Source organism: Dipodomys spectabilis, unplaced genomic scaffold, assembly GCF_019054845.1.
Source record: "Dipodomys spectabilis isolate Male_0828 unplaced genomic scaffold, ASM1905484v1 ptg000002l, whole genome shotgun sequence".
NCBI classification, from domain to species: Eukaryota; Metazoa; Chordata; class Mammalia; order Rodentia; family Heteromyidae; genus Dipodomys; species Dipodomys spectabilis.
The window spans coordinates 51698736-51723392 of NW_024870679.1; the positions used below are offsets into that span (position 1 = coordinate 51698736).

General features: G+C 45.4%; 2 protein-coding genes and 1 long non-coding RNA gene across 3 annotated transcripts in view; 1 reads left to right on the top strand and 2 right to left on the bottom strand.

Annotated features, from left to right (window-relative positions):
* The window catches only part of LOC122108037, a 277692-nt gene that overhangs the window by 185298 nt on the left and 67737 nt on the right, over positions 1-24657 (bottom strand). The window lies entirely within an intron of this gene.
* Mmachc (metabolism of cobalamin associated C) lies at positions 283-8454 on the top strand. The gene is made up of 4 exons (XM_042679959.1): positions 283-420; positions 5677-5871; positions 7131-7283; positions 7722-8454. Exons 1-4 carry the CDS (start codon positions 340-342, stop codon positions 8133-8135), a joined length of 843 nt encoding a protein of 280 aa, XP_042535893.1. The 5' UTR covers positions 283-339; the 3' UTR covers positions 8136-8454.
* Positions 9719-23627, bottom strand: Prdx1 (peroxiredoxin 1). Its single transcript, XM_042679984.1, has 6 exons — positions 23522-23627; positions 20409-20525; positions 16829-16982; positions 15433-15555; positions 14648-14778; positions 9719-10037 (listed from the first exon to the last, which is right to left on the bottom strand). Exons 2-6 carry the CDS (start codon positions 20512-20514, stop codon positions 9952-9954), a joined length of 600 nt encoding a protein of 199 aa, XP_042535918.1. The 5' UTR covers positions 20515-20525; positions 23522-23627; the 3' UTR covers positions 9719-9951.

Consider the following 24657-nt stretch of genomic DNA (forward strand, 5'->3'; position numbering starts at 1 on the left):
CCTTCCAGTAGGTGGAGAAAATACTTTAGGCAACACCGCAGCGCCACCCGGGAAATAAAGTCCGTAGTGGAGGCGGAGCTGTTTCCTTGGAAACGACCCGTGCGTACACTCCCCGCCCTCCGCGAAGCTTGTCGGGATACCGAGTCTCTCGAGGCTCTGGAGTTGTGGGCTCCAGGACGAGCGAACTACGTATCCCAAGACGCATCGCTCAGGTCCAACTCTGTCTCGTTCTGGTCCTAGTGGCTTCTGGGAAATGGAGTCTAAGCTGACTTAAAAAGTAAACGGCTGGGTTACCTTTGAGACTTCATTCCCCAGCAAGCTCAGTGTGCAGCGTGCGCTATGGAGCCGCGTGTCGCAGAGCTGAAGCAGAAGATCGAGGACATATTGAGTCCTTTTGGCTTCGAGATTTACCCCTTCCAGGTTGGTTTATCCCTCCTGTGGGCCAAGGGTGAGCTAAATGATTGGCCTGGGTGCAGCTGGCATGAGGCCCCCAGAATCCTTCCGATCCTCCCCCAAGCTCCTTCGGCCCGGTGGCCATCTAATGACCGGGACGGGAGTGTTCGCTGGGGCTCATTAAAAAGGTAGAGAAGCGGTCACATGTTTGTCCTTTTACCTCCATATGATGTCAAATTAACGAGTGGGAGACAACATATGATCTCATACCTTTTATAGTTTTTTCATCTCTATAGTTTACAAGAAGAAAGGTATCCCAGGGGCTAGAAATCTCCTTACTTCCTAAAGACGTTAGGAGAGAGCAAGGCACAGGAAGTTTGCGCGGGTATGATTGTCAGTTGAGGAGAGAAGGGCATTCCTCCTGTGCAAGAGACAATTGCTGGTTTGTTCCATCTACCAACAGAGGGATAATTCATAATGCTGCTAACCACCAGTACAGGGTTGGATGTAGAAATTCTGTGCACCCGCCTGGCACCGAAGTCTCTACAGGCCCCTTTTCCACTGCAAGCAAGCATCCCCTTTAAAACAACAACAAAAAAAAAAAAACAAAAAACACCCTAGGAATGGAAGCCTGCCTCAAGTGCTAGGAAGCATGGGGCCCTGAATTTAAAACCCAGTATGGGTATGTGTGTGTGGAGAACACGTCAGTGCCAGATGCACTTAGAATCCAGTACACTCAAACCACAATGTTAAATCAACTTGAGTCCTTTGCCTGATGCTAAAAAAAAAAAAAGTTTATTTTCCACTCTTTTACCCTGAGAAATCTACCATAGTGGCTCAGGTCTGTCTCTTGAACCTCCCAAATCCATTTGTTTCCAAACCATCAATCTATGTTCTTTGGATTACTGTAACAATCTTGTCTTGCCTCCAATCCATTCTCTGTATGGAAACTAGATTTAGATAATAGTTTTGTTTTGTTTTGTTTTTTCCCCCTGTACACGGAGATTGAACCCAGGTCCTAGCACGTGCTAAGCAAGTACTCATCCATTTGTGCTACTGCCTCAGTCTTTTTTTCATTTTGTTTTCGAAACAGTGTCTGCTACCTTTGCCCAGACTGTCCACAAACTTGTTACCCTATCTCCACCTCCTGAGAAGTTGGGATTATAGGAATATACTACCTTGCCCAGTTTGTTCTTTCTTTTCTTCCTTCTTTCCTTTGTTCCTTTCTCTTTCTTATTGTCAAGTAGTTGAACAAAATTGACTCTATAACTCAGGTTATGAGTACAAGCTTCTCAGTCAATGTTGCTCCTTCTCAGTTTACTTCCTTTTTCTTTTTTTCCAGTCCAGGGGTTTGAACTCAGGGCCTGGGCTCTGTGTCTGAGCCTCTGTGCTCAGAGCTAGCGCTCTACCACTTGAGCCACAGCAACACTTCTGGCTTTTTCTGTTTATGTGGTCCTGAGAAATGGAAACCCAGGGCTTCTTGAATGCTAGGGAAACCCTCTACCACTAAGCCATATTCCCAGCCCTCAATTTACTTCTTGTGATTTGTTTTGTTTTTGGTGCCAGTCTTCAAGATTCTGGGAGCAGTCCCTGAGCTTTTTTTTTTTTTTGGGGTCCGGTCATGGGGCCTGAACTCTGGGCCTGGGTGCTGTCCCTCAGCTCTTCAGCTCAAGACTAGCACTCTACCACTTGAGCCATAGTGCCACTTCCGGCTTTTTCATTTTTGCTTATGTGGTGCTGAGGAATCAAACCCAGGGCCTCAGGCATGCAAGGCAAGCGCTCTACCACTGAGCCCCTCCCTGAGTTTTTGTGCTCAAGGCTACTACTACTTTACCACTTGATCCATAGCTCTACTTCCTGCTTTTTGATTATTAGAGTTAAAATTGTCTTGGTGCTGATGGGTCACACCTAAAATCCTAGCTACTCAGGAGGCTGAGATCTGAGGATTGGGGTTCAAAGCCAGCCCGGGCAGGAAAGTCCTTGAAACTCTTATATCCAATAAACCCCCAGAAAACCAGAAGTGGCGCTGTGGCTCAAGTTGTAGAGCATTAGCCTTCAGCTGAAGAGCTGAGGGACATCGCCCAGGCCCTGAGTTCAAGCCCTATGACTGATACACACACACACACACACACCACACACACACACACACACACACACACACAAAGTGTCATGGACGTTCCTGCCCAGACTGGCTTCAAACTACAATTCTCAGATGTCAGCCTTCTGACTAGGATTATACATGCGCTTATTGGTTCCCAGCTTTATTTTTTAATATTCAGTAACTCCTTGCACTAAATTTTAGATCCATAGTCCTTATATTGGTATCCAAGACCAAACACATTCACCAATCAGGTGAATTCCTACTCCTCTCTCCAATCCCTCTCCAATACACAGCTCCTTCACTTCTACAAAACTAGACAATTTGCTCTTCTGTAAATAAGCACAAATATACTTGCCCATGTGGTTATGCTGTATCCTAGTTTAAAATACATAGCAGAGCCAGGCACCTGTGGCTCATACCTGTAATCCTAGCTACAGGAGGCTGAGATCTGAGGATCGGGATTCAAAGCCAGCCAGGGCAGGAAAGTGTTTGAAACTCTTTATCTCCAATAAACTACTCAGAAAAACTGGAAGTGGTGCTATGACTGAAGTGGCAGAGCACTAGTCTTGAGCAAAAGAAACTCAGGGACAGTTCCTAAGCCCAGTTCAAGCCCCAGGACTGGCAATAAATAAATAAAATACACAGCAGAGCCTGGCATGGTGGCGCAAGTCTAATCCTAGCTACTTGAGAGACAGAAATCAAAGGGTCAGTGTTTGAGGCCAGCCCAGGCATAAAAGTTTGTGAGATGAAACCCTCATCTCAACAAATGGCTGGATAAGGTGCACCTATTATCCTAGCTACAGAGAAAGCACAATGGCTAAGCTCAGTGGCACTGCCTTTCATTCCAGCAACATAGGAGGATCACAGCCTAGGCTTGCTTGGGCATCAAGTAAAACTCTACCTCAAACATAACAAACCAGCCAGGTGCCATTGGCTCAGACCTGAAATCCTAGCTACTCAGGAGGCCAAGGATCACAGTTCAAAGCCAGCCCAGGCAGGAAAGTCCGTGAGACTCTTATCTCCAATAGACCACTAGAAAATTGGAAGTGCTCAAAGTATGACTCAAAGTGGTAGAGTGCTAGCCTTGAGTGAAAAACGCCTAGGTTGGGGCTGGGAAGTTGGCTCAGTGGTAGAGTGCTAGCCTTGAACTGAAGAGCGCAGACAGTGCCCAAGCCCAGAGTTTAAGCCTCATGGCCAAAAAAAAAAAAAAAAGGTTGGGAGGTAGATTGTTGTGTATTTTTTGGTAATATAGGGGATTGAACGCAGGACCTCACACTTGGAAGGAGGAACTCTACCAATTGAGTACTCACAACCTAGGCGTTTTTGTTTGTTTGTTTTTTGGTCCAGTCATGCGGCCTGAACTCTGGGCCTGGGCACTGTCCCTCAGCTCTTCAGCTCAAGGCTAGCATCTACCACTTGAGCCACAGTGCCACTTCCAGCTTTTTTTTTTTCTGCTTATGTGGTGCTGAGGAATCGAACCCAGGGCCTCATGCATGCAAGGCAAGCGCTCTACCACTGAGCCAACTTCCCAGCCCCAACCTAGGCGTTTTTCACTCAAGGCTAGCACTCTACCACTTTGAGCCATACTTTCCTGCCCGGGCTGGCTTCAAACTGTGGTCCTCAGATCTTCTGATTAGCTAGGATTACAGGTATGAGCCACTGGCGCCTGGCTCAGCCTTGTTTTTTTTTCTTTTTCTTTTTTGCCAGTCTTGAGGCAGGCTTGAACTAAGCTGGGCTTCTTTTGTTTAATGCTAGCACTTTACCACTTGAGCCACAGCACCACTTCCAGCTTTTTCTGTTTATGTAGTACTGAAGAATTGAACCCAGGCAAGCACTCTACCACTAAGCAACATTCCCAGCTCTGTCTTCTATTTTTGTTGTTGTTGGTGGTGGTGGTGGTGGGGCCTGAAGTCTGGGCCTGGGCACTGTTGTTCCAGCCAAGTTCTCTACCACTTGAGCCACAGAGCCACTTCCAGCTTTTTCTGCTTATGTGGTACTGAGGAATCAAACCCAGGGCCTCATGCATGGGAGGCAAACACTCTACCACTGAGCCACCTTCCCAGCCCACCTTTTTTTTTTTTGGTCGATCGTGGGGCCTGAACTCTGGGCCTGGGGGCTATCCCTCAGCTCTTCAGCTCAAGGCGAGCACTCCACCACTTGAGCCACAGGGCCACTTCCGGCTTTTTCTGTTTATGTGGTGCTGAGGAATTGAACCCAGGGCCTCGTGCATGCAAAGCAAGCACTCTACCACTGAGCCACCTTCCCAGACGGACCTTCTGTTTTCTTTTCTTTTTTTTTTTTTTTTGGGTCCGGTCATGGGCCTGAACTCTGGGCCTGGGCACTGCCCTCAGCTCTTCAGCTCAAGGCTAGCGCTCTACCACTTGAGCCACAGAGCCTCTTCCGGCTTTTTTCTTTTTTCTTATGTAGTGCTGAGGAATCGAACCCAGGGCCTCATGCATGCAAGGCAAGCGCTCTACCACTGAGCCATCTTCCCAGCCCCGACCTTCTGTTTTCTTACCAACTTTCTAGACATATTTTCTAAGAAAGCCTTTTTTAATTTCAGAGGACCTTTGCCTGCCCCTATTATAGCATTAATAATTGAACAATTTTTATATTTATTCTTGGTTGGTCATGAACTCTGTCTGTTTGCTTTCTGATAGTACTAGATTCAATTCAGGACCTTGGGCTTGCTCTACAGTAAGTCACTCTACTACTTGAGCCATGCCTCTAGCCCTCTGTCAGAATATTCTTTTTTTTTTTTTTTGTCGGTTGTGGGGCTTGAACTCTGGGCCTGGGCGCTGTCCCTCAGCTCTTCAGCTCAAGGCCAGTGCTCTACCACTTGAGCTACAGCGCCACTTCCAGTTTTCTGGTGGTTTATTGGAGATAGGAGTCTCACGGTCTCTCCTGCCTGGGCTGGCTTTGAACCCGAGATCCTCAGATCTCAGCCTCCTGAGTAGCTAGGATTACAGGTGTGAGCCACCAGCGCCCAGCTCTGTCAGAATATTCTAAGTCCCTGTCAAATTCAGATGGGTTGCCCATAGGTTATACAGCATCAGTGAAAATTCATTGAATGAGTGAGATGGAAATTTCAACCAAATAGATGAGATCTTCAATTCCTTGCGAAGGTATGGGCTACGTCCTAAGCTGGTTTGTCTATCTAGCCTGAGCTTTCTCTGTTCCAGGTGGCATGGTACAATGAGCTCCTGCCTCCAGCCTTCCACCTGCCCCTTCCAGGACCTACCTTGGCCTTCCTTGTACTCAGCACACCTGCCATGTTTGACCAAGCCCTCAAGCCCTTCCTGGAGAGCCACTACCTCCAACCACTGACTGACCCAGTGGATCAGTGTGTGGGCTACCACTTGAGGCGTGTTATAGAGGTGAGCAAGGCTCAACTTCCCCTCATCTCCCATATATCTGATTCACTCTCCAAGCTCAATGCAGTATCTAGACTTAGGGCTAAGAGCCATTTCACAACTGAAATAATACCATAAAACCAGTCTGTGGTTTTCTACTTATTCTGCTTTCTCACTCCCATGTCCTACTACCCTCTTTTAGCAGACCTCCAGTCTGAAATAGATAAATATCAGGCCAGTCTTGGCCTCAAAGTGGAATATGGGGCCAACATATTCTATGAATTGCTTATGCTTACCTGCGTTTGCCTTAGAATTGTAAGGCATACACACATATAATTAAGACATATATACATACATTTATAAACAATCACACACACACACACACACACACACACACACTGGGATTCTGATGGGCAAGGCTGAATCACCCCTCATGATGGAGGTTACTGAGTAAGATCTTACACACACACACACACTGGGATTCTGATGGGCAAAGCTGAATCACTGAGTAAGATCTTACACACACACACACACACACATACACACTGGGATTCTGATGGGCAAGGCTGAATCACCCCTCATGATGGAGGTTACTGAGTAAGATCTTACACACACACACACACACACACACACACACACACACACACACACACACTGGAATTCTGATGGGCAAGGCTGAATCACTAAGATCTTACACACACACACACACACACACTGGGATTCTGATGGGCAAGGCTGAATCACTAAGATCTTACACACACACAACTGGGATTCTGATGGGCAAGGCTGAATCACTAAGATCTTACACACACACACACACACACACACACACACACACTGGGATTCTGATGGGCAAGGCTGAATCACTAAGATCTTACACACACACACACACACACACACTGGGATTCTGATGGGCAAGGCTGAATCACTAAGATCTTACACACACACACACACACACACACACACACACACACACACACACACACACACACACACACACACACACACACACACACACACACACACACACACACACACACACACTGGGATTCTGATGGGCAAGGCTGAATCACCCCCTCATGATGGAGGTTACTGAGTAAGATCTTACTAGCCTTCAAATAGACCCTCCTGCAAAGAACTGTCTCTTTTCATTTCTGAGCCTCCCTGATTGTTTTCCTTTTAACACAGGGCTTCTCAGAACAGGACCATGTGAATAAGCAAATGAAGGCTCGAGTAGGGACAGTTAACTCCCGTCATGCTACCAGTATCTTATTCTATTCCAGAGGTTTCCAGAGCTGCAGATGGAAGTCATTGCAGACTATGAGGTACACCCCAACCGGCGTCCTAAGATTCTGGCCCAGACAGCAGCCCATGTGGCAGGGGCTGCTTACTACTACCAACGAAGAGATGTGGAAGATGACCCTTGGGGAACTCAGGTCAGAGACAGGCGTGAATAAGTAGGGACTGAGAAAAAATAACGAAGGACCCTCAAGATATTCCTTACTAGTCCCAGTCTTCCTTTGATGAAGACAAACATTCATGTCCTATCCAAGGGGCCAGCTCCTTCACATGCTTCCTACTTTTTAGTAGACTACCACTGAGCCACACAGCCCCCACATGCTTTCTCATTCACCTGGGGACACATCCATGAATAAGACCTGAGGTGACAGAATTGCCCTAAGCTAAATTTAAATGACCCCTTCCTCACATTCTGGTAAGCATATGAAAAGGTGGTACAGAAGAAACAAGTTCATTTTGTGTGGAACCACTGTGCATTAAGCATGTAGTAGATGAACAAGGATAGCTTGCAGTGATAGCAGACTTGTAATAGTACCAAGGTCACCTCTATGACCTTGCTTTTCTTTCTTCACCAGCACATAGCAGGTGTGTGCATCCATCCCCGATTTGGGGGCTGGTTTGCCATCCGAGGCGTGGTGTTGCTGCCAGGGATTACAGTGCCAGATCTGCCACACAGAAAGCCACCTGACTGTGTACCTGGAAGAGCTGACCGCATAACCCTGCTTGAAGGCTTCAATTTCCACTGGCAGGACTGGACTTACAGGGATGCTGTGACCCCTCAGGAACGTTATTCAGAAGAACAGAAGGCCTACTTTTCTACCCCACCTGCTGAAAGGTTGGCCCTGTTAGGCTTGGCTCAGCCCTCAGAGGAGCCTAACACTACATTGCCTGAGTGTCCCTTTCCTATGCTCACCAAGCCTCAGATTCCCAGCAAAGCAGGCAGCTGGCTCAGCCCCAGTGTCTCACCAACTGTATCCCCTGTTCCTTGATATCATCCTTCTCTATGGGATCCCTAATTTATGGTGGTACTTGCTAGGGCTTAACTGGCTTTGATTAGCTAGATTTTATTGTAGGGACAGTATAGCTGTTTTTTGATAGTAGAGATATTCAATGAGTAAGGCTCAACTTAAAAGGCTGTGTTGGTCAAGATAAATCCAATACAACAGATCCAGAAATCCCCACTTGCTTTGGAATTCAAGATTAGTCACTGTTACCATTCCTATTAAGTGCTCCAAGGTACTACTTGTTACAGGGCCCTAGGGGCAACCACCCCTTAAGTAGTGACTAATAAATGTGAAGCACTTTGAATGTGCTTGGTCTTGTTGCTTCATTACTGAAGGCCCTAGGAATCCAATGTGACTGCTCCTATTCTAGTCTGAATTACAAGGGTGGCTGACGTGTTATAAGGCACCTTTGATAGAGATACATAAATCTGCCTCAAGAACCCAGAAGAGGGGCTGGGAAGGTGGCTCAGTGGTAGAGCGCTTGCCTTGCATGCTCAAGGCCCTGGGTTCGATTCCTCAGCACCACATAAGCAAAAAGAAAAAAGCCGGAAGTGGCGCTGTGGCTCAAGTGGTAGAGCACTAGCCTTGAGCTGAAGAGCTGAGGGACAGCGCCCAGGCCCAGAGTTCAGGCCCCACGACCGGACCCCAAAAAAAAAAAAAGAACCCAGAAGAAACCGCACTTCACCCTGCTGAAAATTCCAAAACAGTATGAATGATCAAATAAGCCCTATCTTCTAATGGATAGAATGCAAGAAAGGTGAGAAGTGAACAGCACTGCACTTGTATTATAAACCCTACCCAAAGTCACTATACCTGTTTGTTTTCTGTTCCAAAGAGACAAAACCTTCAATTCTTGTCTTTTTCAAGGCAAGAGTACTGCTAGTGACACAAGCTGGCCCCAAATGTGAAATGTTACCTCTACCTATGGAGTGTTAGGATTATAGGTATACAGGATTATAGGTATGCAATGCCACTTCTGTTTGTTCAAATTTTGTTCTTTTACATAACAGATATTTATCCTAAGGGACTAAGCTCCTGGCTCTTAAGTAGCCCTCTCATGACTATAAACATGGATGTCTACTCATGTCACATGGTACTGTAACTTACAACCCACCCACTCATCCAAATTGCAGTGTCCTTGTCAACACCGTAATAGGCTTTTCTTTTTTCTTTTTCTTTTTTTTTTTTTTGGGGGGGGGGGGGGGCGTCCTGGACTCTGGGCCTGGGCGCTGTCACTCAGCTCTTGAGCTCAAGGAAAGGACTCAACCACTTGAGCCACAGCGCCACTTCTGGCTTTTTCTGTTTATGTGGTGCTGAGGAATTGAACCCAGGGCTCAGGCATGCAAGGCAAGCACTCTACCACTGAGCCACCTTCCCAGCCCCCATAATAGGCTTTTCTATCCTCACATACCGACTGACATAAGACACTTTGGTTTAAATTCCTATGTTTCTATACTACCCCCCAATGTAACTTATTGAGGCAATTTTTCCCTTGAGGAGGAAAGAAAATAATAGAGCTCTCTTAATGTTCAAAGGTTAATAGACCCTAAAATGAAGAATCATCAAGCTCTCAGTTCAAGTTTAATAGACACTACCAAAGATTAATGGAGATTGACGCCCCACTGCTAGACATCATACACATCATATGATCTGCTCCACAATACAATTAAGGCTCACCTCCCAACCCTTGTAGGGAAGGCATATATGGAACACATCTCATCTTGTATTTTAAACATGAAAAAAAGTACAAAAGAGACTTATTATGGCTGACTACTACAGCCCAGCACAAATGGTCCAGTGTTCACTTCTGCTTAGAGAAATATTCTTTGCTCTTCTGAACATCAGGCTTGATGGTATCACCGCCAGGTTTCCAGCCAGCTGGGCACACTGCAAGAGAATGGTACCACTAATTATCACCTGCTCAGTGTGTGCCAACTTCCTCTCATATACAAGGGCTACCTTGAAAACAGATCTGAAGGCTGGGAAGGTGGCTCGTACATGCAAGGCAAGCACTCTACCACTGAGCCACCTGCCTATAGCCCTAAAATTCTTGCTTTAATAAAATTCCTTAAACAATGGGGAGTGGGATGGAGGGGTAGGGGGGAGAGGAATCTGAAAACCAGGCACTGTTGGCTCAAGTATGTAATTCTAACTACTCAGGAGGCTGGATCAGGGGATCACAGCTTGAAGCCAACTCCAAGCTAGACACTGGTGGCTCACATCTAGCTATTCAGGAGGTTGAAATCTGAGAATAGAGGTTCAAAAGCCAGCCTGGGCAGGAAGTCTATAGAAACTTATCTCCAATTAACTACCAGAAAGCTAGAAATACAACTGTGGCTCAAGGTGGTAGAGCGCTAGCCTAAGGACACTAGCACTTGAGCCCTGAGTACAAGCCTGAGGGCCAGCACAAAACAAAAACAAAATGAAGTCAACTCAGGTAGGAAAATCTGAGACTCTTACCTCCAATTTACTACTAAAGAGCCGGAAGTGGAGTTGTGGGTTAATTGGTAGAGTGCTATCCTTGGGCAAAAAGGGCTTAAGGAGAGTGCTGCCATCCTGAGTTCAAGTCCTAATACTATCTCACACACAATGTATATGAAAGGCAAATTATTACCTTAGGCAGTCAAATCCAAGAAACTCTCATCTTCAGTTAACCAACAAAAAGCCAGTAGTAGAAGCATAACTCAAGTCGTATACTTAACAGCCAAGTAAGAGGACCTGGCGTTCCAAGCCCCAGTAATTATGTGTGTTTGTGAACACAAACACACAAACAAAGTAAGTACTTGCTCACTTTCAAGAAATAGACAAGAGCCAGACACTGAGGGCTCATACTAGCTACCCAGGAGGTTAAGATCTGAGGATCATGATTCAAAGCCAGCCAAGGCAGAAAATTGCTCATATTTCCAGTTAACAGGCAAAAACGCCGATGGTTAGGCACTGGTGGCTCACACTTGTATTTCTAGCTACTGAGAAGACCCATCTGAGGATCAAGGTTTGAAGCCAGCCTGAGCAGGAAAGTCCTTGAGACTATTATCTCCAGTTAACCACTAGAAAACCAGAAGTGGAGCTGTAGCTCAAATGGTAAAGTGCTAGCCTTGAGCACAAAAGCTTATGAACAGCACCAAGGGTTTTGCTATGTAGCCCAGGCTGCCTCCTACCTTGTGATATTCTTGCCTGCCTCCTGAGTGCTAGGATTACAAGATATGCATCATCACACCCAGCTAAATGATGTATCTGGTTTGAGTATTGGTTTATTGGTATTTAAAAAAATAATAATAACCTCAACATGTAAAAAATGCAGAATAATGTTAGGTACTCATAGGCTCTCAATGGGTTTAAAAATGATTGTAAATGAACAGGTGTTCCTGTGCTAGTGGATCTGGAAGCAAGAGACCAATACAGAATCAAGGAACAGGTGGGCTGGGAAGGTGGCTCAGTGGTAGAGCACTTGCCTTGCATGCATGAGGCCCTGGGTTCAATTCCTCAGCACCACATAAGCAAAAAGAAAAAAGCTGGAAGTGGCGCTGAGGCTCAAGTGGTAGAGCGCTAGCCTTGAGCTGAAGAGCTGAGGGACAGTGCCCAGGCCCAGAGTTCAGGTCCACAACTGGACCCTCCCCAAAAGAAATAATCAAGGAACAGGTTGAAGAGTTTAGATTCTATGTAAGGTGCTAGGAAAAGTAAACAAATACCTTGAAAAAATGTATACTAGGTGCTAGGAAAAGTAAATATACCTTGAAGAAACATACACTTTGCTATTACCTACTCTTTTTCCCCTACATCTTAGCACTAAACCTCTCTCGTCACCAGGGGGCAGTCTCAGCAGCTGTTAGCAGATTTATTTGGCTACATGTGCTTCTGCAATGATACCTCCCAGTTCTCAAAAGATCCTTATCCTACCCTATCGTGCTTTTCCTCTATCTAAGCATGTTTAGGTCCCTCAAACAAATCACAAATTCAGATTCTAATAACTTCACTCCCCTCCCCACCCCACTTTTGGTACTTGACTTTGAACTTTGGCCCATGAGCTCTAAGCTTGCTGTGCAGCTGGTATTCTACCACTTGAGCTATATCTCCAGCACTACTTTTTGCTTCTTATTTTGGAGATAGGAGCCCATTTTTCTGACCAGCTAGCTTTGAAGCATCATCCTCCAGATCTCAGCTTCGCAAGTAGCTAGGATAAGTATGAGTCATCAGCACCAAGGGTGAGTGTGTGTGGGCGTTAAGATTTCAACAAGGGCCTTATACTCTCATTTGGCTTTTTGCTCAGACTGTCCTTGAATTAATGACCCTCATGTCTCAGCCTCAGTCATCAAGGTCAAGCTTCAAATGGGTCTTTGAAAACTGGTCTAAGGGCTGAGAATGTAACATAGTGGTAGAGTTCTTGCCTAGCATGCATGAAGCCCTGGGTTCAATTCCTCAGTACCACATAAACAGAAAAAGCTAGAAGTAGCGCTGTGGCTGAAGGGTAAGAGTGCTAGCCTTGAGCAAAAAGAAGTTCAGGGTCAGTGCCCATGTTCTGAGTTCAAGTCCCAGGACTGGGAAAAAGAAAAGAAAACTCGTCTAAATTACTAAAAGAAGAAAACAAGATGTAGTAAAGGAAGCAGTATGCCCTGGCTTACCTGTGCCTTTGATCTGATATCGGTAAAGACTTTATCAGATTAATCTTATCCTCAATTACATTATATTGGTGTTAAAAGTTCAAGATCCCCATCCCTCCACATACATAGCAAATGGGAGCTCACTTTAGGAGCTGAGCTCTTAAGAACTAAGCAAGAGTGGTCTGGAGATATGGCTCAAAGTTGTAGGTACCTGTCTAGCAAGCAAGAGCCTATGAGGTCCTTAGTTCAAACTCTGGTACAAAAAAAGTGAAAATCTAGAGGTACAACTTACTCAGCATTTCAACGCCCCAAGTTTCATCTCCAGCACCACTAAGAAACAACTACTAGTAGAGATCAGTCTCCCAACAACAACTATACCAACTGTATTGAAAGAAGGGGAAATTTTCAAGAGAACTATAGTATTATTAATCAAAAGTTGGGATAAAGTTGGGCACTGGTGGTGGCTCACGCCTGTAATCCTAGCTACTCCTGAGATCTGAGGATTGTGGTTCAAAGCCAGCCCGGGCAAGAAAGCCTGAGACTCTTATCTCCAATAAAGTACTCAGAAAACTGGAAGTGGCACTGTGGCTCAAGTGGTAGTGTTAGCCTTGAGCTGAAAAGCTGAGAGACAGCATCCAGGCCCAGAGTTCAAGACCCACAACCAAAAAGAAAAAGAAAAAGTTGGGATAAAGCCAGGCACTGGTGGCCCATGCTTATAACCCTGCTAATCAGGAGACTGAGATCTGAGAATTGGGGTTCAAAGCTAGTGTCAGCAGAAAAATCCTTGAGATTCTCATCTCCAACTGGCCACCAAAAAGCAGGCAGTAGAGCTGTGTCTTAAGTGGCAGAGCTCTAGCCTTCAGCAAAAAAACTCATGGACAGCACCTAAAACCTAGAGTTCAAGCCCTGTTAAAAAAAAGAAGCTAATCTCTCAAACCCAGGACCTCATACATGCTAGGCAAACATCTACCAGTTAAACTACCCACAAGCCATTCAGTGTCTCAATATGTACATTTTTCCCCCTAGACCTTCAACCAAGTGTTCACTTGAGCCTTATTAGCAGCCCTTTTTGGTTTTAGTTATTCTTCAAATACATTCTCACATCTTTTTGTCCAAATAATCTGGACTAACCTACTATAATCCTTTCTACCTATGCCTCCCAAGTAGCTGAGATTACAGATATGTATCACCACTAGTTAACACTTTTACCACTTGATCTACAACTCCACTTCCATCTTTTTTCTGGTTAATTGAAGATAGGAGTCTCACACATTCCTCCCCAGTCTGGTTGAAAACCCTAATTCTCGCTGGGAAGGTGACTCAGTGGTAGAGCGCTTGCCTTGCATGCCTGAGGCCCTGGGTTCGATTCCTCAGCACTATAAGCAAAAAGAAAAAAAGCCGGAAGTGGCGCTGTGGCTCAAGTGGTAGAGCGCTAGCCTTGAGCTGAAGAGCTGAGGGACAGCGCCCAAGCCCAGAGTTCAGGCCCCACGACTGGACCCAAAAAAAAAAAAAAAGAAAACCCTAATTCTTAGATCTCAGCCTCCTAAGGAGCTAGGATTATAGATGTGAGCCATCAACACCCAGCTTCAGAGACAATTTAAGTTTCTTGATTAGACAGTCTTCTTTTTTTGGTCAGTATGGAGCTTGAACTCAGGACTTGGGCACTATCCCTGGAGCGCCTTTGCTCAAAGCTAGCACTCTACCACTTGGGCTACAGCACCACTTCTAACTTTCTGGTGGTTAATTGGAGATAGTCTCATGGGACCTTCCTACAGGCAGGCTTTGAACTTCAATCCTTAGATCTCAGCATCCTGAGTAGGTAGACAATTCTATTCTAGCCTTTTTGCTTACCTTCCACACAACCACCACTGTTGAATTGTTAGCAGGCAGATAACTTACCTTCCCCATGTTTGTCAGTGAACTGGAAAGCCTGAACTAGTCTCAGAATCTCATCCACAGAGCGGCCAACAGGAAGGTCATTTATAGTTATTTGCCGAAGGATTCCCTTATCATCAATGATAAACAGGCCCCTGGGGAGAAGAGATTGAAGGATTGAGGGGTTAGTACAGGTTTCAATTTTGCTATTACAGCAGAAGAGCATCAAGTCCCAAAGAAATGATCTGGTCTCCAATACTTATATCAGCATTGCCATTAATGACACCCCTCTATTAAAGAATGTAGAAGGTGGGGCTGGGAAGGTAGCTCAGCGGTAGAGTGCATGCCTTGCAAGCATGAGGCCCTGGGTTCGATTTCTCAACATCACATAAACAGAAAAAGCTGGAAGTGGTGCTGTGGCTCCAGTGGTAGAGCGCTAGCCTTGAGCTGAAGAGCTGAGGGACAGCACCCAGACCCAGAGTTCAGGCCCCATGACTGGCAAAAAAACCCCAAAAAACAAGAATGTAGAAGGTGGCTCTGTGGTAGAGTATTTGCCTTACATGAGGCCCAGGGTTCGATTCCTCAGCACCACATAAGCTAAAAAAGCCGGAAGTGGCACTGTGGCTCAAGTGGTAGAGCGCTAGCCTTGAGCTGAAAAGCTGAGGGACAACTCCCAGGCCCAGAGTTCAAGATCCATGAATGGACCAAAAAAAAAAGAATGTAGAAGGTAATCTGTTCAGATCCAATTCTAGTTTGCTCCAAACAAATGGTTAACATGATCTTACTGAATGTTATCCCCATGTATATACCTGAATGAGATGCCTTCATCCGACTTCAAGACTCCATAATCCTGAGCAATGGTACGCTTGGGATCTGATACCAAGGGAATGTTCATAGGACCCAGTCCTCCTTGTTTCTTGGGTGTGTTGATCCTACAGCAAAAGGTACATATATAGTCACATTCATTCATCTCTTCTGTAGCAGAAGAGTTATTAATTGTACCTATTCTTCTCCCCTCTTTTCTATAAGCATGGTTGAGAACAGTTAAGCCTCTTTCCTTCTCTGCTGCCAGGTTATAAGCAATAAAAGAAGTCAGAACCCAGAAGTCAATACTTAATAAGCCAGGCATGATGGCACAGACCTGTGATTCTAGCACTCAGGAGGAAAAGGCAGGAAGATGGTGACTTAGTTCAATATCAGCTGAAACTACAAAGTGAGACTATCTCAAAACAAACAAACAAAAAACAACAGCCAGGGACTCATGTCTATAATCTTAGCTTCTACTCACAAGGCCGAGATCTGAGGACATGGTTTAAGTTCAAAGGCAGCCTGAACAGTAAAGTCTATGAGATTTTTTTCCCCCCCATCCTGGGGCTTAAACTCAGGGCCTAAAGGCTGTTCCTGAGCCAATTTGTGTTCAAGGCTAATGCTCTACCACTTCAGCCACAGCACCACTTCTGGCTTTTTCTGAGTAGTTTACTGGAGATAAAGAGTCTCATAGACTTTTCTGCCTGGGCTGGCTTTGAACCATGATCCTCATGTCTCATCTCCTGAGTAGCTAGAATTACAGGCATGAGCCACCAACACCCAGCCCATGAGACTACCAAAGAAAAAAGCCAGAAGTGGAGCTGTGGCTCAAGTGGTAGAGTGCTAGGCTTGAGCAAGCAAAAGAAGCTCAGGGATAGCACCCAGACCCTGAGTTTAAGCTCCAGGATCAGCAAAACAAAAACAAAAACAAGGAGGCCAGGAATGTAACTCAGCGGTAGAACTCTTTCCTAGCACATATAAAGCTCTGCAGTTCAATCCCCAGCACCAGAAAAGAAAAATACACATAAACCATGTACCATTAGCTATAATACTATAATCATAAGTACTCGGAAGGCTGAAATCTGAAAGATCAGAGTTTGAAGGAGTTAGTACAGATGCCATCTCCAATAACCAGCAAAAACCTTGCAGGAAGCATGGAATACTGGTTGAGCAATCAGGCTAAGCAAGCTCAAGGACCTAAATTCAAATTCCAGTACTGGTAACAAAAAAAAGTCCACATGTTGCCAGGCATGATGGCACATACTTATAACTCCAGCTACTCAAGGTGAGGTTGGAAAATAATTAATTTAATCCCAGAATCCCAGTGTGGGAAGCATCTCAAGACCCAATATCAAAAAAAAAAAAGAGCCTAAATACTAAATGGACTGAGACATTTACCATGCCAGATGACAGAAGTGAGAATCGACAGAAGCACCAATCACTTGACAGTTGAGTTTCTTAAATTCTTCTGCTCTATCACTGAAAGCAATGATCTCCGTAGGACACACAAAGGTGAAGTCAAGAGGGTAAAAAAAGAACACAACGTACTTCCCTAAAGGGAAAAATAGATGTCACAGGTTAGCCTTGAAACAGTTTTCTCTTATGAATAAGTCAAACATATTTTCCTATTGAAAGAATTTTCTTTTTCTTTTTCCTTTTGGGGGAATGGAAGGGAGGAGTAGCAGTACCAGGGCTTTCAAAACCTAGAACTTTCCCTTACCTCTTTTGCTCAGTGCTAATGATCTACCACTTGAATCACACCTCCACATTTTACTGGTCAACTGGAAATAAGAGTCTCACAGATCTATTTGCCCAGGCTGGCTTACATTAATGGCAAACACAGTATTATCACTCAATGCTAGAATATTCACAGTATCTGTCTCCTAGTAATTTTTTTCTGGGGGGGATTGGTCATGGGGCTTGAACTCTAGGCCTGGGTGCTGTCCCTGAGCTCTTCAGCTCAAGGCTAGTACTCTGTGACCACTTGAGCCACAATGGCACTTCCGGATTTTTCTTTTTGTTTATGTGGTGCTGAGGATTTGAACTCAGGGCCTCATGCATTGGAGGCAAGCACTCTACTGCTGAGCCACCTTCCCAGCCAAATTCCATGATGCTCTTTTTTGTTGTTGTTGGTCATGGAGCCTGAACTCTGGGCCTGGGCACTGTCCCTAATAATTATTTTTATAACTTATACCAGGAAGATCTGAGTTAAAAAAAGTAAGACGTGAGGCTCAGAAGTTGGCTCAGTGGTAGAAGCGCTTGCCTTGCATGCCTGAGGCCCTGGGTTCGATTCCTCAGCACCACATAAGCAAAAAAGAAAAAAGCCGGAAAGTGGCGCTGTGGCTCAAGTGGTAGAGTGCTAGCCTTGAGCTGAAGAGCTGAGGGACAGCACCCAGGCCCAGAGTTCAGGCCCTATAACCGGACCCAAAAAAAAAAATAAGACCTCTAGTCCTATGATTTACTCTCCTATCAATTTGTTTTTAGCTGCCAACTGAAGAATACTTTTTTTTTTTTTGAAGAATACTTTTAAGTCCAATTTTTTGTCTTCTGAGTTGCTAACAGCATAAACACCAAGTTATTCAATGAAGAAAAGCAAAAACAACGATATGATTATTTACTAAATGGCTCAATACCAATGCTTACAGTGTCCAGAAAATTCTGGTGTGCTGGGTTCTCAAGAACAATGGGGCTGGGAGCCAGTAGTTGATACTTATAATCCTAGCTACTCAGGATCCAGCTACTGTGATCCCAGTTCATAGCCAGCCCAGGCAAGGAAATCCATGAGACTCTCATCTCCAATTAACTATCAAAAAGCCAGAAGTGTAGGGCAGTAGCCTTGAGCAAAAAAGCTCAGGGATAGTGTCAAGGCTGTGAGTTCAAGCCCCAGACCAGCACACACCAAAAAAAAAAAAAGCGGGGGGGGGGGGGGGAAGGAGGTAAGAGAAAGTCAAACCAAGCATTTTAGTACTTGCCTGGATTCCCAGCACTCAGACAATGAGGCAAGAGAACCAGAGTTTCAGGCTATCAGTGTGGGAAACACAGTAAGACACTATCTCTTCCCCATCCCCATAAAAGGGAGTCAAGGTTCTTTATAGTTCTACAACAGTAATGGGATGTTAAGGTTAAATAATCTCACTAATCATAAAAAATATGCATCTACCAAGAAAGTACTAGTAGTAGCAAGATTTATAAGACTTCTGACTATAATTTTATTTTAGTCATTCAAGACGGTCACTGAATTAGATCTTCAAAAACTGGTCACACATCTAATGTACCGAACTACTGGAGCATTTCCAAATATTCACTTATTTCCAGGTAGCAGTAATATTTTCAAATTTCTTTTTAATCCCTTGAATCATCTAAATAGTCTCTCCAGTGCTTTGAATAAGAAGCACTTTTTTTTCCCCAAGGCATGTGAAGTCTCAACAAGTCAAGGCCTGGAGGGCAGAGAGCATTGCTCATTCCAAACAATGTACCTTTATATCCATGGTCCTCTCTTTATGAGGTTACTTACCTTGTTGGCCATTAAGTGATTTTTTTTTTCCATAGGGACCTACTTACCTCCACTCATCTGAAAGACTATGACATGTCAGAACTTAATTGAAGGTTTTACCCAAAAGCCAACTTAAGAAACAAGTTCTTTTTTGTGTGTGTGTTTTGGCCAGTCATGGGGCCTGAACTCTGGGCCTGGGCGCTATCCCTCACCTCTTCAGCTCAAGGATAGTACTCTACCACTTGAGCCATAGCACCACTTCTGGCTATTTCTGCTTATCTTGTGCTGAGGAATGGAACCCAAGGCCTCATACATGCAAGGCAAGCATTCTACCACTGAGCCACCTTCCCAGCCCCCCTTTCTTCATTTTTTAAATCTGCTAGTTAATTGGAAGTGAGAGACTTCAGACTTTCCTGCGAACTCTGGCTTTAATGACAATCCTCAGGTCTCAGCCTCTGGAGTCATTAGGGTTAGAGGTATGGGATACCATGGCAGAGCCTCAGGTTTGCATTTTTTAAAAATTTCAGGAGACCATTCTGATTTCAACTGCAAAGCAAGGAAGTTAAAGTCTTGATAGGATTTGTCAAGTATTTGCACTGAACTATGAAACCAGAACAGGGAGTTTTGTTTTGTTTTTACCAGTCCTGGGGCTTGAACTCAGCATCTGGGCACTGTCCCTGAGCTTTTTTTGCTCAAGGCTAGCATTCTACCACTTGAGCTACAGGGACACTTCCAGCTTTTCTGTTTATGTGGTACTGAAGAATCAAACCCAGGGCTTCATGCATGCTAGGCAAGCCCTCTAGCATTAAGCCACATTCCCAGCCCCAGAAAGGGAAGTTTTAACAATGCTTCTTAGGGGCAAACAGTTCAGGGAATCTCCCTAATCCCTCTCCATTGTAACATTAGTGCTATGATGCACATATTTCACAAACATGAAAACTCCTAAGACCTGAGATCTGAAATTAAGTGTAGATTACAGGAGACAATGAGGATTTCTCCAATAATATAATTGAGAGAAAAAATTGGGCTAGTGCTTCAAAATATAATAAATGCTTTCTCTAGAAGCAATAGGGACCTAGGACACCTACCCCCCATGATCCCTGTTGATAATCGTATTTCACTTTCATATTAATCATCTGTTCTAAAAACTATCCTAGGAAACATAAAATGTTTTTTACACTTAAGAAACACGAATCTAGGGGCTGGGAAGGTGGCTCAGTGGTAGAGCGCTTGCCTTGCATGCATGAGGCCCTGGGTTCGATTCCTCAGCACCACATAAGCAAAAAGAAAAAAAGCCAGAAGTGGCTCTGTGGCTCAAGTGGTAGAGTGCTAGCCTTGAGCTGAAGAATTGAGGGACAGTGCCCAGGCCCAGAGTTCAGGCCCCACGACCGGACTCCAAAAAAAAAAAAAAAAGAGAAAGAAAGAAACACAAATCTAGCAAACCATCCCAAATTCTATTAATAAGTCCCACATCATTACTCTTACCTCTGTAGTCAGAAAGACTTATATCTTTAAACTGACCATCTGGCATAACAGCTGTAGCTCTGAAGCTGGGAGCAGGGTGCCCAATTTTGGCATTTCCCGAGGACATCTTCCTATCAGCTAGAAAGCATAACAGAAATGACATTAGAAAACAAGTTTGTGGGGGGGAGGGGGGAGGCTGGGAAGGGAGGTGAAGGATAAACAAAGGAGGAGGCTGCAATGCTTGGTAAGAAATGTATGCATTATCCTGCCCATGTAATTGTAACCCCTCTGTACAGTATGTTCTCAAATAAAATAAAATAAAATTTAAAAAAAAAAAGAAAAGAAAAGAAAACAAGTTTGTTTTTTGTTTTTTTTTCTAGATAACCAACAGCCTTCATTTTAGCTATAGTTCTATGGAGGAATTTTCCAGTAGTCAAGACATTAGGGCTGGACCCCAGTGGCTCAAGCCTCTAATCCTAGCTACTCAGGAGGCTAAAATCTGACAACCATAATTCAAAGCAAGCCTGGCAGAAAAAGCTATGAGACTCATCTCCAATAAAATACTCAGAAAAAGCCAGAAGTGGCACTGTGGCTCAAGTGGTAGAACACTAGCCTTGAGCACAAAGAGGCTCAGGGACAGCATCCAGGCTCTGAGTTCAAGCCCCAAAATAGGCAATTAAAAAATAAAAGACATTAGGAAGTGGTGCTGTGACTCAAAAGTGAAAGAGTGCTAGCCTTGAGTGAAAGAGCTCTGGGACAGTGTCCAGGTCATGAGTTCAAGCTTCATGCCTGAAAAAATAATAATTTTTTTCAGTAAGTTAAAGCACGGGAAAGCAAGTAATCAAAAGTCACAATACAGCTGGGCGAATCCTAGCTACTCAGGAGGCTGAGATCTGAGGATCACAGTTCAAAGCCAGCCTAAGCAGGAAAGTCGGAAAGACTCTCATCTCCCAATTTACCACTACAAAGCTGAAGTGGCACCGTGGCTCAAGTGGTAGAGCGCTCCCCTTGAGCTGAAGATTCAGGGACTGTGCCCAGGCCCAAGACAGACCAAAAAAAAAAAAGGTTCAGCAATTTTGCTTATAAACCAGTCACCTCTTTCACCCTTTTTGGAACTATGGTTTATATAACAACTGCATTTAGACAGTAGCAGAGGAAAGATAAGCCAGAACCCAAATGGCACCAACACTGAATGCTTGACTTCCCAGAACGCTGAGGACTGTAGGCTCTGAACTGTGCCTAAATTTGCCTTTACAATGTGAGATAAACGCAAACATAGCTGGGCACCGGTGGCTCACGCCTGTACTCCTAGCTACTCAGAAGGCTGAGATCTGAGGATCGTGGTTCAAAGCCAGCCTGGGCAGGAAAGTCCATGAGACTCTTTTTTTTTGTTGTTGTTGTTGGTCATGGGGCTTGAACTCGGCCTCAACAGCTCTTCAGCTCAAGGATAATGCTCTATCACTTGAGCCACTGCACCACTTCGGGTTTTCTGAGCAGTTTATTAGAGGTAAGAGTCTCAAGGACTTTCTCAGCTCAGCCTGTAAGACTATCTAGGGCTGGGATGTAGCTCAGTGGCAAAGCGCTTGCCTAGCAAGTGCAATATCCTGGGTTCAATCCCCAGTACCAAAAAAGAAAAGACAAAAAAAAATACAGTTAAAAAAAAAACCCAAACAAAAGACTTTATCTAAATTTCAGGTCCAATTAACTAGCAAAAAGCCAAAAGCGGTGGCTAAAGTAGTAGAGAGCCCTGAAGTGAAGACCTATTGGGGGTGTGGACACACACACCAAACAACCCAGCACAGGTGGATCACACCTAATCCTAGCTTCTTAGGACACTAAGATCTGAGGATCCCTGTTCAAAGCAGGCCTGGGCAGGAAAGCCTTTGAGACTTTTATTTCCAGTTTTAAAAAAACAAAAAACATTCGGGTCTGGGAAGATGGCTCAGTGGTAAGAGTGCTTGCCTTGCATGCATGAGGCGCTGGGTTCAATTCCTCAGCACCACATAAGCAAAAAGAAAAAAGCTGGAAGTGGCGCTGTGGCTCAAGTGGTAGAGCGCTAGCCTTGAGCTGAAGAGCTGAGAGACAGCGCCCAGGCCCAGAATTCAGGCCCCACAACCGGACAAACCCTACCAAAAAGCCAAAGAGGGGCTGAGAAGGTGCTCCGTGGTAGAGTGCTTGTCTGGCATGCATGAGGCCCTGGGCTCGATTACTTAACACCACATAAGCAGAAATAGCCAGAAGTGGTGCTCTGGCTGGAGTGGTAGAGTGCTCGCCTTGAGCTGAAGAGCTGAGGGACGGCGTTCAAGCCCCACGAGGGGCGGGGGGGGGGGGGGGGGGGGGGGGGGGGAGTGAGGAGTAATGGGGTGGTTGGGGAAAAACAATAGAGAGGGTAACAATACTCGACAGGAAATGGACTCATTACCTTCCTCACGTAACTGTAAAGTATCTTTACAATAAATATATACATATATATATAATGAAAATCCCAAGAAACTATTTTCCAAGTTACAAAGTTCTTTCTTCTAATACCATAACCAAAAAAAAAAAAAAAACTGGGAACATTCATCATCACAAACTTTTTTTCTATTTAGAATCTTTAGCTTCTTGAAACGTTTTGTTACAACTCAAGTTTAGAAAAGAAAAAGCTTTAACGATGTTAAAGGCTGCGCCATCAAATAAGGATACTTCCTTCTAGTCCAGCGCGGCTTTGTAAGGTGTTTCTCCCCCGCGCCGCCCCTCCAACGTCCAATCCCGGAAAAGACTGACTTCCGGCCAGTGCCTGGACCAGACCACTCAAAGAGACTGTCCCGAACCCCAGTGTGGGCCACGCCTCAAATCCCACCCCAGGTCTTCGGAAAACTTCCGTACAAAGTACACTAGCCCTTTCGGCCGCGCCAATCAACACCCTCTGCTCCTATGGCTTGGGCAAGAGGAGACTCGACGTTAGCCTCGGGGTAACAAGTGCCCTCACCCACTGGTAACCAGCGGGCGGTAGGCCTCGCTCAGCCGCCTCACCCCAACAACCCCGGCTGAGCCCCAGCTGATGGGGAGAGGATAAGGCAAAGGCGACTAGCCCGGCATGAGGGGAAGCGCTGAACCTTGCTCCACGGAGGTAGCGACACTCGCATACTTACTCGTGTGGACGGACCCACAACTCGCGAGACAGCAGACACAACGACGCAGCAAAAAGAGAACGCGCGAAGTAGGCGCGGGGCGCTCCTTTTATATCCTACCGGGCTCTCGCGAGAACCCGAAGGGGCCAGGGGTGCGAGAGAAGTGGAGAGGAGGGGGGATCTGAGCCCCGCCCGGCCCCGGCCCGCCCCTGCCGCCCCCAGAGGATGACTCAGCATCTTAACTTGTTAGGCCTAGGGTGGCCCTAGGAAAGACCACCTTCCTTTCCCCGCCCCCAGTGGCTGAAGTCAGTCGGTGGAGAGAGATCCTCTCGGCCGCCCCGCCTGTAACTTGCGTTTCCTGCTGGGGACTCGGCCTCTCTTTTTCTTCCAGAACATGCTTTTCCTACTAGAGTCACACCAACGGTGTGAGGATCTTCGCTGCTGCCTAGGAACACCCCGTCGAGTCACACTAAGTCCTGAGAACCGTCCACTAAGTTTGTCGGGGACCAACAGCCCCAGCCGGCCGCTGACCCGCGGGGCCCTCTCCCTCTCCCCTCTCAGTAACCTCCACTACTTAGGTCACCTCCTCCATTACGGGGACGTTCTGGGATTACAGAGGTGCTGCTTTTCTAGCCATGGTTTCCACCGAGGTTGAAAGAAGTCTTTCTGAATCTGATCCCGTCACTCCTCTGATTTGTGGTTTTAAAAACGGGCCCTGCAAGCCCGCTTCCTGAGTTACATAGCTCCTGGCTTTCATTGTGTTTGTTAAGGTTTACTTTTCTCACCTGTGAATAGGAATAATACTAATCCTTAAGTCATTAAAAAATAATTTACGTGGCTGATTTAGCACAATACCTAGTTCTTACTGTGCATTAGAAATGTTAACTAGTAGCTATAATTAACTCCTTTTTAAACTTTTATTATCCTCATCACAACCACCCTGAACAGAGCCTAAACAGAAGCCTGTCGGCTTTTGTTCCAGTTCAGGGAACCCATTCCTTCCTAGGTGGCTCAAAGTCTCAGCTAAAACATTACTTTCTCTAAAGTTCCAGACTTTGATTTATACCCAGAATTCCTCGTGTTACTGAATTGAATCTCGTGGCCATTGACCATCCCCCTCCTTTGTGCTCAAGCAGTAACCAGCCCAGCCATAAGGG